This window comes from Paroedura picta, chromosome 3 (genome assembly GCF_049243985.1).
Source record: "Paroedura picta isolate Pp20150507F chromosome 3, Ppicta_v3.0, whole genome shotgun sequence".
Lineage (NCBI taxonomy): Eukaryota > Metazoa > Chordata > Lepidosauria > Squamata > Gekkonidae > Paroedura > Paroedura picta.
The window spans coordinates 67513331-67531204 of NC_135371.1; the positions used below are offsets into that span (position 1 = coordinate 67513331).

The 17874-nt window shown below is 43.3% G+C and overlaps 1 protein-coding gene across 9 annotated transcripts in view; it reads left to right on the forward strand.

Moving 5' to 3' along the window:
- UIMC1 (ubiquitin interaction motif containing 1) overlaps positions 1-17874 on the forward strand; it is a 128831-nt gene that overhangs the window by 13379 nt on the left and 97578 nt on the right. For 6 of the 9 annotated variants that reach the window (XM_077326278.1, XM_077326282.1, XM_077326284.1 and 3 more), the window contains one exon: positions 1068-1219. The exons of 1 other annotated variant lie outside the window; for it this stretch is intronic. In XM_077326278.1, coding sequence (XP_077182393.1) covers positions 1068-1219 — 152 coding nt within the window. Of the gene's footprint in view, positions 1-1067; positions 1220-8521; positions 8808-17874 lie in introns of those variants that run through there. 2 more of the 9 variants (XM_077326285.1, XM_077326290.1) reach the window with 2 other exon arrangements.

The window sequence follows — 17874 nt, forward strand, 5'->3', positions numbered from 1 at the left end:
TGGATCTGTGTTTTCTGACTGTTTCTAGGCTAGGGGAACAAGAAGTTAGCGGCCTGCAAAGAACTGTGCTTGTTGGGAAATGAGAGATAAACTGAGACATCCCTCCCCCCCAAAAAAACATAACAGCACTAGACTGCTGAAGTCCGGTACTAAATTAGGAGCTTCCAGCTCAGCTCTGAACTACAGCAGTACTACAGAGTAATTGCCATAACTGATTATGTAGCTCAGAAACTGAGCATTGTGTGTGAGTGAGAGAAAGAGCCTGCTAGCAGGTTGAAATTGAGATATGTGCACCTCTTAACTTGCTTGAATGAATTTCACTCCAAGGTTCGTTCGTTCTTTCTTTCTTTCTTTCTTTCTTTCTTTCTTTCTTTCTTTCTTTCTTTCTTTCTTTCTTTCTTTCTTTCTTTCTTTCTTTCTTTCTTTCTTTCTTTCTTTCTTTCTTTCTTTCCCTTTTCTCTTTCCCCTTCCCTTTCCCTTTCCCTTTCCCTTTCCCTTTCCCTCAATAGAATCATAGAATTGGAGGGGGCCATACAGGCCATGCAGTCCAACCCCCTACTCAACGCAGGATCAGCCCAAAGCATCCTAAAGCATCCAAGAAAAGTGTGTGTCCAACCTTTGCTTGAAGACTGCCAGTGAGGGGGAACTCGCCACCTCCTTAGACAGCCTATTCCACTGCTGAACTACTCTGACTGTGAACATTTTTTTCTTGATATCTAGCCTATATCGTTGTAGTTTAAACCCATTACTGCATGTCCTTTCCTCTGCAGCCAATGGGAACAGCATCCTGCCCTCCTCCAAATGACACCCTTTCAAAATATTTCACTTTTACCAGGCAAAGCTACTACCTTGTCTGTTGTTAAGGATGCAACCACCAAGTTTGCGGTGGGTGGTTCTTAGTTGGATTGATGATTATGCCTCTTGACACTGCTCTTAAGTTTGTGGGGCTCTTTGTAAGAATGGTATGCCCAGAACATGTCTTAAAATAACAAGGTTCCACAATTGTTATGGGAACAATTCCTCAACAGAAGGGGGGAAAATGGAAATAAAATCTTTCTTTTTTGCAGTGGAAAGGATGCCAAAGAAAAAGAAGAAAAGTACAGATGGGCTTAATTCCCGGACCCAAGATCAGGGAGAAGAGTCCAGGGAAGAATCGAATGCCAAGTTAAAGCGCAGCTTTGGTGATGCATTTATTGTTATATCTGACAGTGATGGAGAGGTGAGTGGTGAAGAACACAGTTCTTCCTGGGAGAGTCTATGTAGGGGAGTCAGTCCCACCTATCTCTTCAGAATTAGGTGGTGGTGGGATTTTCAAAACCATTGTCCATGATCTCTTCTCTAAGATTGCTTCCATGTAGCATTCGGTGTTGCACGGTTGGTTCCCTACAACAGTCCTTTCCAGCTTGGAACTTCCTGTGTGGATATAATGATGCACTTGCAAAAAGTTGCTATAGTACAATAATAGGCTTTGCATCCACATCATATGTTGTGCTAAGTGTATTTAGAGTTGCTTGCATTTCTGTTTAATGATCTCTGATGCTGATAATGTTATCTGTTCAGTCGTGTCCGACCTTCGGTGATTCTATAGAAAAGTTTTCACCACACATCTCTGTCGATGACTGCCTCTTTCAGTTGGTCCATGGTCATACCTGCATTGGCTTTGATCGTGTTGAGCCAGCAGATCCTTTGGCAACCATGTTTCCTTTTGCCGCTGACCATGCCGAGCATTAATTATTTCTCCAATGAGTTTGATTGCATGATGTGTCCAAAGTAAGTGAGGTTTAGCCGTAATATCTTGCCTTCTAATGACATAGTTGGTTTGCTCCTCTCTAAAACTATCTTGTTGGTAACGTTGGCTGTCCATGCTATTCACAGCATTCGTCTCCAACACCATAATTCAAAGGCATCTATTTTCCTCCTGTGTTCTTTCTTCAGGGTCTAGGTTTCTCACCCATAGCTTGTTATGGGGAAGACAATGACATTGACTAGCGGGCACTTTGTATTAAGGCTGATATCCTTCTATTTCCATATTCGGTTCATACTTAACACTGCATTCCAGCCCAGTGTTATTTGCCGTTTGATTTCATGGCTGCATCCAACATTTTGGGTAATCATAGAGCCAAGAATGGGGAAGGCACTGGCAAATCACCCCATATTGAGTCTGCCATGAAAACGCTAGAGGGCATCACCCCAAGGGTCAGACATGACCCGGTGCTTGCACAGGGGATACCTTTACCTTTAGAGCCAAGAAAGATGAAATCATCAATACATTCAATGTTCTCATTGTCAATTGTGAGTTTGGTGATACTGCCAGTAGTTGCAATGATCATGACCAGAATAGTAGACTGTGAAAACTTTGGATGGGAAGTGGCCACTGTCTATCCAGTGTAGTTCACTGACGCTGAGCAGACTGATGTTGAGTCGGGTCATTTCTGATTCCACAATATCCAGTTTTTCTTGTGACATTCCACATACATTCCATGTTGCAATCTTCCTGGTTTTCTTCTGGCTCAGGCCTCTACGTTCTCTAGGGGCAACATCAGCAGCTATGTGTTCCGGAGGGTTTCTCCCAGCCCCATCATAAATGCCCAGGTTACTGGTAGAGAGCTGTCGCCCTTCCCCAGTGGCTTGTTCGGTACTCTGGAATGTGTCCAGAGGAGGGCAACAAAGATGGTGAGGGGTTTGGAGACCAAAGCGTATGAAGAAAGGTTGGGGGAGCTTGGTCTGTTTAGCCTAGAGAGGAGACGACTGAGAGGAGATCTGATAACCATCTTCAAGTATTTAAAAGCGTGCTATGTGGAGGATGGAGCAGAATTGTTCTCTCTTGCCCCAGAGGGACAGACCAGAACGAATGGGATGAAATTAATTCAAAAGAAATTCCATCTAAACATCTGGAAGAAGTTCCTGACAGAGTGGTTTCTCAGTAGAACAGGCTTCCTCAGGAGGTGGTGGGTTCTCCATCTTTGGAAATTTTTAAACTGAGGCTAGATAGCCATCTGACGGAGAGGCTGATTCTGTGAAGGTTAGAGGGGTGGCAGGTTACAGTAGATGAGCGATTGGGATGTGTGTGTCCTGCATAGTGCAGGGGGTTGGACTAGATGACCCATGAGGCTCCTTCCAACTCTATGATTCTATGATTCTATACTTTGTGGCCTGGGGCGCCTACCAAACCGTACCATAGTTGATGTACTTTCCATAGAATTTCCTTGGCAAAAAAGACGGTGTGTGTTGCCAGGTCCTTCCCTGTGCCTCTGTAATTGGCCTGTGGGCTGTGAACTCCGCAGTTCACCCCATCACCACGTTGGATTTTAAGGGGGTATCTCTGATTGTAGTTGTTGTTATGTGCGAAGTCGTGTCCGACCCATCGCGAGCCCATGGACAATGATCCTCCAGGCCTTCCTGTCCTCCACCATTCCTCGGAGTCCATTTAAGTTTGTACCTACTGCTTCAGTGACTCCATCCAGCCACCTCATTCTCTGTCGTCCCCTTCTTCTTTTGCCCTCGATCGCTCCCAGCATTAGGCTCTTCTCCAGGGAGTCCTTCCTTCTCATGAGGTGGCCAAAGTATTTGAGTTTCATCTTCAGGATCTGGCCTTCTAAAGAGCAGTCAGGGTTGATCTCCTCTAGGACTGACCGGTTTGTTCGCCTTGCAGTCCAAGGGACTCGCAAGAGTCTTCTCCAGCACCAGAGTTCAAAAGCCTCAATTCTTTGACGCTCGGCCTTCCTTATGGTCCAACTTTCGCAGCCATACATTGCAACTGGGAAGACCATAGCCTTGACTAAACGCACTTTTGTTGGCAGGGTGATGTCTCTGCTTTTTAGGATGCTGTCTAGATTTGCCATAGCTTTCCTCCCCAAGAGCAAGTGTCTTTTAATTTCTTTCTTGCAGTCCCCATCTGCAGTGATCTTGGAGCCCAGGAAAATAAAATCTGTCACTATCTCCATTTCTTCCCCATCTATTTGCCAGGAATTGAGAGGGCCGGATGCCATGATCTTTGTTTTCTTGATGTTGAGTTTCAAGCCAACCTTTGCACTCTCCTCCTTCACCCGCATCAACAGGCTCTTTAGTTCCTCTTCACTTTCTGCCATTAGAGTGGTATCATCTGCATATCTGAGATTGTTGATATTTCTCCCTGCAATCTTGATCCCAATTTGTGACTCCTCTAATCCCGCATTTCTCATGATGTGCTCTGCATACAAGTTAAATAGGCAAGGCGACAGTATACAGCCTTGCCGAACTCCTTTCTCAATTTTGAACCAATCAGTGATTCCATGTTCAGTTCTCACTGTTGCTTCTTGACCTGCATATAAATTTCTCAAAAGACAAATAAGATGCTCTGGTATTCCCATCTCTTTAAGAACTTGCCACAGTTTGTTGTGCTCCACACAATCAAAGGCTTTAGCATAGTCAATGAAGCAGAAGTAGACGTTCTTCTGGTTGTTGTTGTTATGTGCGAAGTCGTGTCCGACCCATCGCGACCCCATGGACAATGATCCTCCAGGCCTTCCTGTCCTCTACCATTCCCTGGAGTCCTTTTAAGTTTGCACCTACTGCTTCAGTGACTCCATCCATCCACCTCATTCTCTGTCGTCCCCTTCTTCTTTTGCCTTCGATCACTCCCAGCATTAGGCTCTTCTCCAGGGAGTCCTTCCTTCTCATGAGGTGGCCAAAGTATTTGAGTTTCATCTTCAGGATCTGGCCTTCTAAAGAGCAGTCAGGGCTGATCTCCTCTAGGACTGACCGGTTTGTTCGCCTTGCAGTCCAAGGGACTCGCAAGAGTCTTCTCCAGCACCAGAGTTCAAAAGCCTCAATTCTTTGACGCTCGGCCTTCCTTATGGTCCAACTTTCGCAGCCATACATTGCAACTGGGAATACCATAGCCTTGACTAAACGCACTTTTGTTGGTAGGGTGATGTCTCTGCTTTTTAGGATGCTGTCTAGATTTGCCATAGCTTTCCTCCCTAGGAGCAAGCGTCTTTTAATTTCTTTGCTGCAGTCCCCATCTGCAGTGATCTTGGAGCCGAGGAAAATAAAATCTGTCACTATCTCCATTTCTTCCCCATCTATTTGCCAGGAATTGAGAGGGCCGGCTGCCATGATCTTTGTTTTCTTGATGTTGAGTTTCAAGCCAACTTTTGCACTCTCCTCCTTCACCCGCATCAACAGGCTCTTTAGTTCCTCTTCACTTTCTGCCATTAGAGTGGTATCATCTGCATAGCTGAGGTTGTTGATATTTCTCCCTGCAATCTTGATCCCTATTTGTGACTCCTCTAATCCCGCCTTTCTCATGATGTGCTCCGCATACAAGTTAAATAGGCAAGGCGACAGTATACAGCCTTGCCGAACTCCTTTCTCAATTTTGAACCAATCCGTGATTCCATGTTCAGTTCTCACTGTTGCTTCTTGACCTGCATATAAATTTCTCAAGAGACAAATAAGATGCTCTGGTATTCCCATCTCTTTAAGAACTTGCCACAATTTGTTGTGCTCCACACAATCAAAGGCTTTAGCATAGTCAATGAAGCAGAAGTAGATGTTCTTCTGGAACTCCCTAGCTTTTTCCATGATCCAGCGTATGTTGGCAATTTGATCTCTAGTTCCTCTACCTCTTCGAAATCCTGCCTGTACTTCTGGAAGTTCTCGGTCCACATATTGCTGGAGCCTAGCTTGTAGGATTTTGAGCATAACTTTGCTAGCATGAGAAATGAGTGCAATGGTGCGGTAGTTTGAACATTCTTTGGCATTGCCCTTCTTTGGGATTGGAATGTAAACTGACCTTTTCCGATCCTGTGGCCATTGCTGAGTTTTCCAAATTTGCTGGCATATTGAGTGTAGCACTTTTACTGCATCGTCCTTTAAGATTTTGAATAGTTCAACTGGAATGCTGTCACCACCACTAGCTTTATTGTTGCTCAGACTTCCTAAGGCCCATTTGACTTCACATTCCAGGATGTCTGGCTCCAGGTCAGTAACTACCCCACTGTGGTCATCAGGGATGTTAAGATCGCTCTTGTATAGTTGTTCTGTATAATTTTGCCACCTTTGTTTAATCTCTTCTGCTTCTGTGAGGTTCCTACCATTTTGGTCCCTTATCATACCCAACTTTGCATGAAACGTTCTCTTCATATCTCCAATTTTCTTGAAAAGATCTCTGGTCCTCCCCATTTTATTGTTTTCTTCTATTTGTTTGCACTTTTCATTTAAGAAGGCATTCTTATCTCTTCTAGCTTTTCTCTGGAATTCTGCATTCAATTGGGTGTATCTTTCTCTTTCTCCCTTGCCTTTCACTTCCCTTCTCTCCTTAGCTATTTGTAAAGCTTCCTCAGACAGCCATTTTGATTTCTTGCATTTCTTTTTCTTTGGGATGGTTTTAGTTGCTACCTCTTGTACAATGTTGCGAACCTCCGTCCATAGTTCTTCAGGCACTCTGTCTATCAGATCTAATTCCTTAAATCTATTTGTCACCTCTACTGTGTATTCGTCGGGGATATGATTTAGTTCATACCTGAGTGGCCTAGTGCTTTTCCCTACTTTCTTCAATTTAAGCCTAAATTTTGCAACAAGAAGCTCATGATCTGAACCACAATCAGCTCCTGGTCTTGTTTTTATTGACTGGATAGAACTTTTCCATCTTTGGCTGCAGAGCACATAGTCAATCTGATTTCTGTGTTGACCGTCTGGTGATGTCCATGTGTAGAGTCGTCTCTTGGGTTGTTGGAAAAGAGTGTTTGCTATGACCATTGTATTCTCTTGACAAAATTCTACCAGCCTGTGCCCTGCTTCATTTTGTACTCCAAGGCCAAACTTGCCTGTTATCCCAGTTATCTTTTGGCTTCCTACTTTAGCATTCCAATCCCCCATGATGATAAGCACATCATTTTTTGGCGTTGCTTCTAGAAGGTGTTGTAGGGCTTCATAGAACTGATCAACTTCATCCTCTTCAGCAGCAGTGGTTGGGGCATAGACCTAGATCACTGTGATGTTGAATGGTTTGCCTTGGATTCGAACTGAGATCATTCTGTCATTTTGGGGATTGTATCCTAAGACTGCTTTTCCTACTCTCTTATTGATTATGAAGGCTACTCCATTTCTTCTGCGAGATTCTTGTCCACAGTAGTATACCTGATGGTCATCCAAATTAAATTCACCCATTCCTGTCCATTTTAGTTCACTGATTCCTAAAATGTCGATGTTCAGTCTTGTCATTTCTTGTTTGACCACGTCCAGCTTACCTTGATTCATGGATCTGACGTTCCAGGTTCCTATGGAATAAAAATCTTTACAGCATCGGACTGTCTTTTCGCCACCAATTACTTCCACAACTGAGCGTCCTTTCGGCTTTGGCCCAGTCGCTTCATTCATTCTGGCGCTACTCGTACTAGCCGTCTGCTCATCCCCAGTAGCATATTGGACACCTTCCGACCTGAGGGGCTCATCTTCCGGCGTCATATCGTTATGCCTATTGGAACTGTCCATAGAGTTTTCATGGCAAAGATACTGGAGTGGTTTGCCATTTCCTTCTCCAGTGGATCACCTTTTGTCAGAGCTCTCAGCTATGACCTGTCCGTCTTGGGTGGCCCTGCACGGTATAGCTCATAGCTTCACTGAACTACGCAAGCCCCCTTGCCACAACAAGGTAGCGATCCTTGAAGGGGGTATCTCTGATACATAGCATCAAAATGTATTCCACTGGGTAGAAACATCTTTATTTCCCAACTTTCTTTCACTGGCCTTTTTGTTTTAGGTTTCCAAATAAATTGTATTTATTATTAGTTATATTCATAGAATCATAGAATCATAGAGTTGGAAGGGGCCATACAGGCCATCTAGTCCAACCCCCTGCTCAACGCAGGATTAGCCCTAAGCATCCTAAAGCATCCAAGAAAAGTGTGTATCCAACCTTTGCTTGAAGACTTCCAGTGAGGGGGCGCTCACCACCTCCTTAGGCAGCCTATTCCACTGCTGAACTACTCTGACTGTGAAAAACGTTTTCCTGATATCTAGCCTATATCGTTGTACTTGAAGTTTAAACCCATTACTGCGTGTCCTCTCCTCTGCAGCCAGCAGAAACAGCATCCTGCCCTCCTCCAAGTGACAACCCTTTAAATACTTAAAGAGGGCTATCATGTCCCCTCTCAACCTCCTTTTCTCCAGGCTGATTCCCACATCATAAGAGCACAGGTCAGCCTATTTAAGACCTAGCCTAGTGTAAAGTACATTGAGCTGCTTCCTAACTTTGAGAAGGCTTGTAGCACTTTCAGAGTGTGTCTGGGCTTCCAGAGGAAGGGAGAGTTCCATAGCTGGGGCTGTTATTGCAGGTGTTTCACTTTTGCTTTCTGTCCCAATTGCCACATCATCAAGAAGAGTCCTTCAATGGGGCTTTGAGCCTGTGTTGGTGACCCAGAGCAGGAAACAGTGTCTTAGCTAATTTGGCAGGACTAGTTCTAGCCTGTTGTGAGTCTTGGTAGGTCAAATGTGTATGATTTTTACAAATTGCAAAATTACATTGTACTTTGTCCAGAAAGAAGTTGAAAGCCAACTTCTGTTGGGACAGGATAATACGTTCTGCATCAACTGCACTATCCCAGCAGTCAACCAGGCCCTCACAGTAGTGGAGATTAAGAAGGCATGAATGGTTCACATCTGAAATAACGGATTGGAGCTTACTCATCGGCTGCAGGCAGTGAAAACAGCTTCTGGCTGCCACGACCACCTGAAATTCTTCAAGCATAACACTTTTTGGATGTCCATGCGACACCTGAAAGCATATCCCCGCTGTGAGAACTTGCCCGGAAAGCCTCAAAAAAGTAGGTGATGCTGCTCAGTTTGTTCTGAAGCCAACTGAATGTGGTGTCTGTTTTTCAAAATATTACGCCCTGGTGATGGTGATGACAGCAGCAGAAGACATCCTCATCACTGTGCAAAGTGTAGTTCTCCTTACCCATTTAAGAAGATGAACAGTCTGGCAAGCTTTGACTGCTTCTGCCGGGAGATCAGTGGTGTTTGTATTCAGGGTGATGGATTTATGTTAAATCCTGAATGTCAACTTGTGGGCATTCCATAGGACTCCATCACAGCCAATAGCTGCCTTATTGACCACAAATTTGGGAGCTAGCAATCTAATTCCTGATTCTGGAGATGGCCCTGAGTCCCCATGATCTGAATTTAGTCCCATATAATGGCTGACAGAGGTACTAATTTACCGTGGTACATGTGCAGTTTTTATGTTTTTGCCTGGTGCTTTTACAGAATGTATTTACACATTGTTGAGTGATTTCAGCTTCCCTACAGATTATAGATCTTTCATTTTGTTTTGTTTCTTTGAAGGGCTGTATTGATAAAGAGATGGCAATTGTGTGAAAAGGTTAAAAACTCTTATAGATGTTAAACAGAGGGGGGGAAAGGCTTTGCAGCAGTTGATACTGGAAGTTAGGTCTGCGTACTTATTGGAGATCTTCCCTGCTGGGAAACTTCTTTTAAAAACTAGAGCATCTAGCAGCAATTATCCCTGTACACTAAAACCCCAGCTTGGCAAGCACACAAAGTTAACTTCAGATTTGCCCCGTATTGTCGATCTGTATATTGAATTCTGCAAGGAAAGAAGATGCCAGCAGTTTCAAGCATCTACTGTATGTGGGAGATTGGGACCTATTGTTGGCCACTATTATTTGTCTCAATATGTGCGTGTCTGAAAGCAGAGAAACAAAATATCTCTTAAAATGCATCTATAAAAATGTTAGGCATTTTGGCCAAGCTATATGTTCAGGCCTATAAACAATAAATTCTGGTGGCATAATCGCTCATATTACAGAACAGGATACGCTCAGGGAGGCCATTAAAGAACCAATTAGGTTATGTGTAAGTGAAAACAGTTCACAGCTAGTTGAGTTAGTGGATTTATTCTGTTTGCTCTGTTTTTAGGTCTGGGGCTGTAATGCTGCCTTCTCATTTTCTCTCTTGCAAAAAATCTGTTTCTTGGGAATTGTGAAAAATGTGCCCTGCTCCTGAAACATTTCCCCAGACTTGCCAGGCATGCAATGCAAAGTTTAAATTCTTGGTGCCGCAAGGCCTCCTCATAAGAGGCATGTGTATGTAATACTCTAGTCTAGATGAATAACTGTTTTGAGAGTGAAATAGATTTTTAATTCAGCTGGCAGCTGTTTGGGCTGTGGTTCTTTATGATTTGGAGATGTGTAATGGCTGGTTTGGAAATCAGAGGTGCAGTGGACTTTTCGTTGGCAGCCTCCTTACAGCTATCTTTAGAATGAAGTTCCAATACTTCTCTTGTGCTGGGATGTTTTGTAGTAGTTGCAGCTGGAAAGTATCCAGCATTTCACATATGATGCTCTCTGGCATCCCTGGAATTTCTCAGTCAATCTTTATTGTCAAACTGACCATGCTAGTTTGCAAACTTTTTTTTTTTGCTTTGGACTTTGTTACAGCATCTACTAAAGCTAATCTGGTGAAACATTCCTGCCCAGTGGTCAGTCTAAAGACTATTTACAGGCTCTGCTTGCTCTATGTAAGTGCAATAGTAGTTAGCCGTGTCTTCAGACTTTCTCTATTAGCTGTAAACTGGTGCTTTTCTAAAACAAAACAAAAGTGTATGATCTGTACAGTAAGCTGAGTTTGATTTCTTAATTTATTTTTTGTTACATTTATATCTTATATTTTGAGAAACTTGGAATCCCTAGCAATGAGGGTTAAGCTGAGCTTGTTTACACAATATGCTATTTTTAGGTCCACCCCAGGACCCATCAAGCAGCCCTGTTGGGAAACTTAAATTCTCAGGTGTTTGGGCACCAATTTGGATCAGGATTGCAGTGCACAGATAGAGAGGATTTTTAAAGCCTCTGTACCATTTTCTTAATCTGGAATAGCTTCAGGAAGCTGGTATTTGTACTGCTGAGAAAACATACAGGAAGCACATGCCATAAAGTTCCCTATCAGGGCTAATATGGCTTCCCAGGCTGCTTCAGAACAGGAAACCAACACAGGGAAGGCTAAAGCTCCCTCTCCCTGCAGGCTGCAGTCCCTTTCTGAGTCCTCCTCCACATATCATGTTTGCTTGGCAGGACACAAGTCGCTCTCTGGAATAGATATGGGAACAGTGTATCCCTGAGCCTTCGGGGAGGGCGGTATATAAATCTAAATAAATAAATAAATAAATAAATAAATAAATCCTGTAGTTAAGTCCTCAGAGATACTGGTGCACTAAAGGAGACCCAGTGAATATACAGCTGAACAGGGATTTAAACTCGGCTTTCCTATGTTGAAACCTGGCAGTCTTTCCACTACGTCATGCTGGCCATTAGAAGCAGAGCAATGCTGGGCTTCAACATTAGAGCAAGTTATTTTCTAAAAAAAATTTCAGGTAGTGAGGATTACCTTAGAAGAGAAGTGGCAGTAAAGCCAGTGGAAGATTGTAGTTGAAGGAAGATAGAAGAAGTGTTGCAGTCAAGTGTCTGGTGAACCTGACAAGTGTATGTTGGTACTGGGGGTGGTCTTCTCTTTTGTGTGGTGCTAGCTTGGCATATGAAATTACCTTACAGTCATTCGGATCAATGGTGGACCATCTAGTTTGGTGCTGACTGTTGCAACCGGGAACACCTTCCCAGGGTCTTAGGCAGGGAAAAGTCTGTCTCAACATCTGTGACCTGAGCTCCTGTAACTGAGCCAGGGAAAGAAGCGTTGAGTCAACATATATTAGCATTTATTCCTGTATCCATATAGTTATTAGAAATAACAAGCCCTGAAGCCCAGAATGGATTCTGATTTTTCTTCCTTTTCTTAAAGTCTATTTTTTAATCTGTTTAACACAGTTTCTAGAAAGATTTACCAAATGGTGCATTCTTTCAGAACTCTGACTAGAACTGTACAATTGGCATAACTGAGGAAACAAGAAAAGGGCGGGAAGTGTGATTGAATCTGCTTTCTTCCAAAATTTTCAATAAGATGATACTGTGACAAAGAAAGTACAGAAAGCTGTTCGTCTATCTAACTCATTATTATAACTGGCAGTAGCTCTATGAGTTCTCCAGCAGAAGTATTTGCAAGTTATACTAGCTGAGCCAGAAGATCATACCTTAATTGGAGATGCCAGATGATGAACTTGGGAATTTATGCATGCATACTTTTCCTTTTTTATAGGAATAGTAGCCAAGACTGACAGTCACCAGAATAGATTCACAAATTTTCATCCACACAAATTTTTGAAACATGTTGAAGATGAGAAAATTAGTCTCATAACACTTAGCTACTTCATATCTCTGCTAGCTTTCCATTTGTAATTAGTGCAGATGTATGTCAAATAAAGTCATTTTTCTATTCTGTACATTGTTTTGTATTGTAATAAATGCCATCCAAAGGACATTGTATTAAATCCAGCAATTAATCTGTGAAAGACACTGACAAATGTAGTTCTTTCTGTTGTTCCCTTCTCCCCCATGGTCCTTTCCATCCCTCCACCCTCAATTGTGTGATTAGTGGCCTGCATGGATCCCTTGGGAATCAACTTTCCTGGAGTTGGAATTGACGTTTGCAGGGGGAAAGAGCCATGTGCCCACAGTTTGCTGGAGCCAGCCCCTTATCATGGAGGTTAGAAGATATGTGTGCATGACACCTTCCAGCATTTTCAGAGCTAAATGAAATGTTCAGAAATTGGATGTAGTATTGTCCTTTGTGGACTATACTGCTGAAGGAAGCATGTAGGGATGGTAGGTTGGAGACTACTAGTCTGTTTAGTGGTGTTTTCCTCTGGTCTGAGGAAGCTTTCATCAATCCAGGAGGCTGTTTTGCTGGCAGTACATGTCTTGTGTTTGGTTAAATATACCAGTGCCAGCAGAACAGGCTGGTATGATTGTCCCTCACCCTCTGCCATTGGAAAAAAGACAGGAAAATTCCTATGTATGGACAGTGAGCAATTCAGAAAATAGTCTTAGCCTATTTATCTAGTGTATTTATTCACTGCCTCTTCAGGCACAACTGCCTGAGATGGCTTACAATAATGTCAAATCAAAATAAAACCATAAAACAATCGATCAGTTACCGAAACAGCTAATTAACAATGAAGTCATAAAACAACCCAACCAACAGCAACGAAGTATAAAATGACCAATCAGCAAAACAAACAAAACACTGACACCCAGTTTGTTTCTTGGCACAATTCAAGGTGTTGGTCTTGACATTCAAATTCCTATACAGTTTGGGACCAACATACCTGAAGGATACCTTATGACCCTACTCAATGACTGCAGTTATCTTTGGAAGCCCTGCTTTGGGTGCCCCTGCCTCCCTAGGCCAGACAAATGGCAACTTGGGAGAGGGCCTTCTCAGTTCTCAAAATTCTGGAACTCTTTCCTCCAGGGAGATGTCCCTGTCCCCTTTGGTGGCAGTGTTCTGCCATCACATAAAAACTGGAGGAAACTTTCTAGTGCAAAACCCATTTTGTCTGGGGGGGATAAAATGTGATTTACACATATATTTTAAATTCACCTTGATGGCCCTTGTGAAGGCAGAAAGACAGGCTATCCATTATCTGAACACCGCCCGTGGCGCCGTGGGCGCTGCGGACTAAATAAAAGTGTAAGGGCTTTAGGGGCGGGATGTGTCCGGGATGAGGAAGGGTCCGGATTGGACCCTTCCTCCGGACAGACCATCGCGCCTGCCGATTGGTCCCTCCGATTTCCACCCCGGAGCAACTGCGAGCTGCACGTAGCTTCGCGCCTCCCGACACGTCAGACCCCCGGCAAGGGTGCTCCCTGCCCGGCAGCCTGCCACGACGAGAGGCCCAACGAGCCCCCGCCAGCTGCCCTGCACCCAGCTGCCGGGGGCTCCCTTGCCTAGCGCCCGCTGTATTCAGAATACAGCGGGCTTGAATACTAGTGTAAATAATAAAACCCACTCTGCAGCAGAAAAATCAAACATAACCAAGAATCTACACAAAACTATAAAACAGGACATTAAAATACTATGATGGTGAAATATTTTGCTTATTTAAATAAATAATTCTTTTAGGGGTGTTGTAGTTTCATATCCCTAATTGGGTTTATCCTTGTAATTAATTTCAGTTAATTGGTGCTCATTCTATAACCTTTTCCAAGTACTAGTTCTGCACTTCCACTGGCCCATCTGAAACAGCTCTTAGACCATTTACGCACTGGAAATTTCATGCCGGGCTGCAGGCTGGAGTTTTAGTTGGGCAGGTTGCCCCACCTCTTCCTGCGCTCACACAGGAGGAGCATTTGGCCCGGTGTGCCTCATCCGCCCCTGATTTGTGCTCCTGCATAGGAGCTGGGGCAGTGAAGTTCCCAGTGCAGAAACAGTCTTAGAGAAATAGAGTTTGTTGGCATCAGCATGTTGATGGCACCAGACTCCAGATCCTAGGACAATCTTTCCAAGAACTTAAATGTCTTTGTTAAATGGCAAAATAAACCACAAAGGGACTCCATTGCATAAAAGCCATGGGGTGAAAGGTCCTGTTCAGTACTGACTTCTGGAAATGATAGGCCAAGTAGGACAAAACTATGGCCCATTCCACACAAGGACCAATATTGCCAATTGGTTTCACAAAGCAATAACGCTATTTTAAATAGTGGAATCTCGGCGTTCCGCATACCTTCATTTATAGTGGAATCCAGTAGCGTTTCATTCGTTCCCCACAGGTTTCCGGTCTCGCAGGAATCACTAGAAAGGAAGCGATTTTTTCTGTGCTTGTTCCCGCCCCTGGCTGTCAATCAAACGAACAGCCAATGGGCGGTTGTTATCATGCTCCCGAAAAGCCCCTTGCCCTTTAAGCACAGTTAAAAAAAAACACACAGACACACGTTTCAACGAATATGCCTTGATTCTTCCTAACGTAGAGACCCATCTAGCTGGCATGTGAGCTGGCGAGTCATCGTTACCACGCTCCCCTGAATGGAAAAAAAATCCCCCCCCCCGCACGTGTGCGATTTTTGGCCGAAATTAAAGGGAACTGGTAAACAGGGAGCTGTGTTGTGCTTGGGGACTTAGGGGAGCTTTAAAGCACTTCTGTGGAGGGACTGTAGCCGGAGAAGCCTCGCTGGGTGAATGAAGCCTCGCTGGTTCGTTGCTTTCCCCGCTCGCTCCGAGGAAAAAAAAATAAGTTCGGAGGAGCGAGCCAGGGGGAGGGACTTTGTTGCAACCGCTACATTGAGAATGCACAGGTCTTTTTCGCAAGTGTTGCAGGTTGTTGGCAGGAGTGTAGCGATTTTCTGAGGGTGAATCCACTTTTCTGGATTCCCCAGAAACCACTACAACGAAGCGATTTTCACGCTAGTGTTGCAGGAGTGTTGCAGATTGCTCACGACGTAATGCGGAACGTAGTTTTAGTGGCGAAAACAAAATGCAAGACTAGTGCTATATTAACGTTGTGCGGATTGGACCTATGTCATTCCCCCCCCCCCCCCAACTCAGTCAGAGTAGGTGCAGAAGTATGCTCTTACTGATTAGTTGGATTTGCTTTAAGTTTTCTTTGTACCCTAATTTTCTGCCAAGCCATTTCATAGCTCTGATCTCTGCAAACCAAGAAACTTCAAAGCTTTGCAGGATGAGAGATTGGTCATGTTGGGATCATTTAGGAATGCTCATGTTGCATACCAATGTTAGCTCCTTATTTTGCAGGTCAACCAGAGCTTCATCAGAAGTGCCAGTTTGGCTGGAAACCCACTGAGGGCTGTCAGGGGATCCATCACTCTTGGGGTGGATTTGTCTAAACTGGTCTTCCACCCCAACTTCTTGCTCATCTGCCAGTTTTCCACATGCGGGTGACATGATATTCCTTCATCAAATGTCTAAATTGGCACAGTCAGGAAAGGACTGTACCATGTGGTATTTTTGCACATTTCAATTGGCCCTCTGTTTAGAGAAGTAATACTAAATAGGGGAAGCATTTTATATTTTAGAGTTTATATTTATAACAAAATTTATGTTAGTTTTTAGTTTAAATTTTATGAAATGTTGAATTGTATATTTTTACCTGATGCAACTCGTCCTGAGCCCTCAGGGAAGGGTGGGCCAAAAGTATGAAAATGATTAAATAAATAAAACCTCAGAAAAGCTCAAGGGCTTTTTGGGAAGAAGGATTTCTGTTCAACTGTACTTCTTACACAACCAGTATTTGCAATTAAATGTGTCCTGCAGTTGACTGGTTATTCAACCACTGTATATCTGACCCCTTTTAAAGTCTTCTTGCAGACACTGGGAATTTACCTGCAGAAGGGATTAAGAGAGAGGATTAAGAGATATTTGTTTACCATGTTTGGCTTAATGCATTCTGTTAAACAGGACAGGATGCCTGAGGGTCTTGGTTCTATCAAAAGGAAAAAATATTTTTAAGACACAGAAATAAAAAACTTTCCCTGAATTGTATAATTTTTGCCTTTATAGGTTATCTTGGTTTTGGGTTGGATAATTTAAAGCTCTTTACTGTGATCTGTTCCCTGAGATGCAGGTTTTGAAAACATGGGCCCTGAGAGCAACAAGCAGGCTGTCTATCACTTCCTTATTATTGATTGATCCACAGTCTTATGGTGTGCCACCACTCCTGAAATAATGGGCATGGAAAATGGATATAGTTGCCCATCCCTGTTCTAGGTAATGCCCTTAAGTAGGAAAATTTGATACATCTTTGTATTTAACCCCCCTCCCCTGAGGCAGGGTTACCCCAAAATCTCTCTTGGTATCTTCTCTCACTTTCAGACATTCTTGCTGATATTTAATGGAAGGCCATTGTATCTTGTCCTATCTTCTGTAGCTGTGATGGACTGCACTTTTAAAAGCTTAGAAGTGCTATACAAACAGCTGAAGGACTATGAAGAAACAGAGAGCCTTGAGTGACAGGCTGCTTCCAACAATCTGATTGGTTAGCATCTGCTAAGCACAGAGAGACTTTAGAACTGAATGCTGAGGAGGAGAATTCATTCAGAATTCAGCCCTGACTGAGAGCTGAGAACTGGGAAAAGTTGCCAAGGTTGAGTGGGTAGTTAGATGGAGATTCCCATCTGGGCCAATGAAAGGGGATAGATATATAGAGAGAAGAAAATCCCCTATGTCGTCTAAACAGAGTGATAGCTCGGAACAGTGCAGAGATCCCTGGTCTGGTGTGGTTAGAAACTGCTTTTAGATACCTTAAGAGGTAGTTAAAAACTCAAGATGCGTACTGGTGTTTCAAGAGAAGATGTTTGGGTACTGGAAAGAATGCACTAGCCTTCTGGAAACCAAAGGAGTCAGCGAATACTAAAAAAAGTGTACTAAAGTGTTTTGGGAAGAAACACTGAACAAAAGCCTCTCAACATAACGGTTTTAAATAACTGAATAGCTTCAGAAACTCTCATTAGCCTAAGATAAAAGAACTAAAGTCTCTGCGTGTACTGATTTTACCTTAGAATTATCTATATTGAGTTATCTCAGGGATTTTACCCTTGATTTCACCTGACGTTTCCCCTCTATGTTGTATACAATATTTTGTTAATTTGGAATATAAAAACTTCTGGAATGCCATTTAAGTCATATAAGTTGAAGGGGGCTCCCATTCCTTTCCTCCGGTTTCTGGGATGAGGTAACAGCCAAAATATTGTACTGTGACAGGATTGGACAGGCAGAATTCTTCAGGAAATAAGTAAACAGATCATTAGGGTGGCTCAGTTACAGAAGGGAAAGTTACAGAAGAGAAAGAAAAACATGTAAAATCAAGCCTTTCTGCTTGAGCAGCTTCGGAAAAATTTTAAATGTATAAGAAAGGTATTGCCATCTCCCCATTCAACTGTCAGTCTTTCCTAATCTTATTTATCTTATTTGTCGCTACAGCCTGACTAGTGTGGAATAGGGACAATGATTTAATGAGCAATCCTAAGC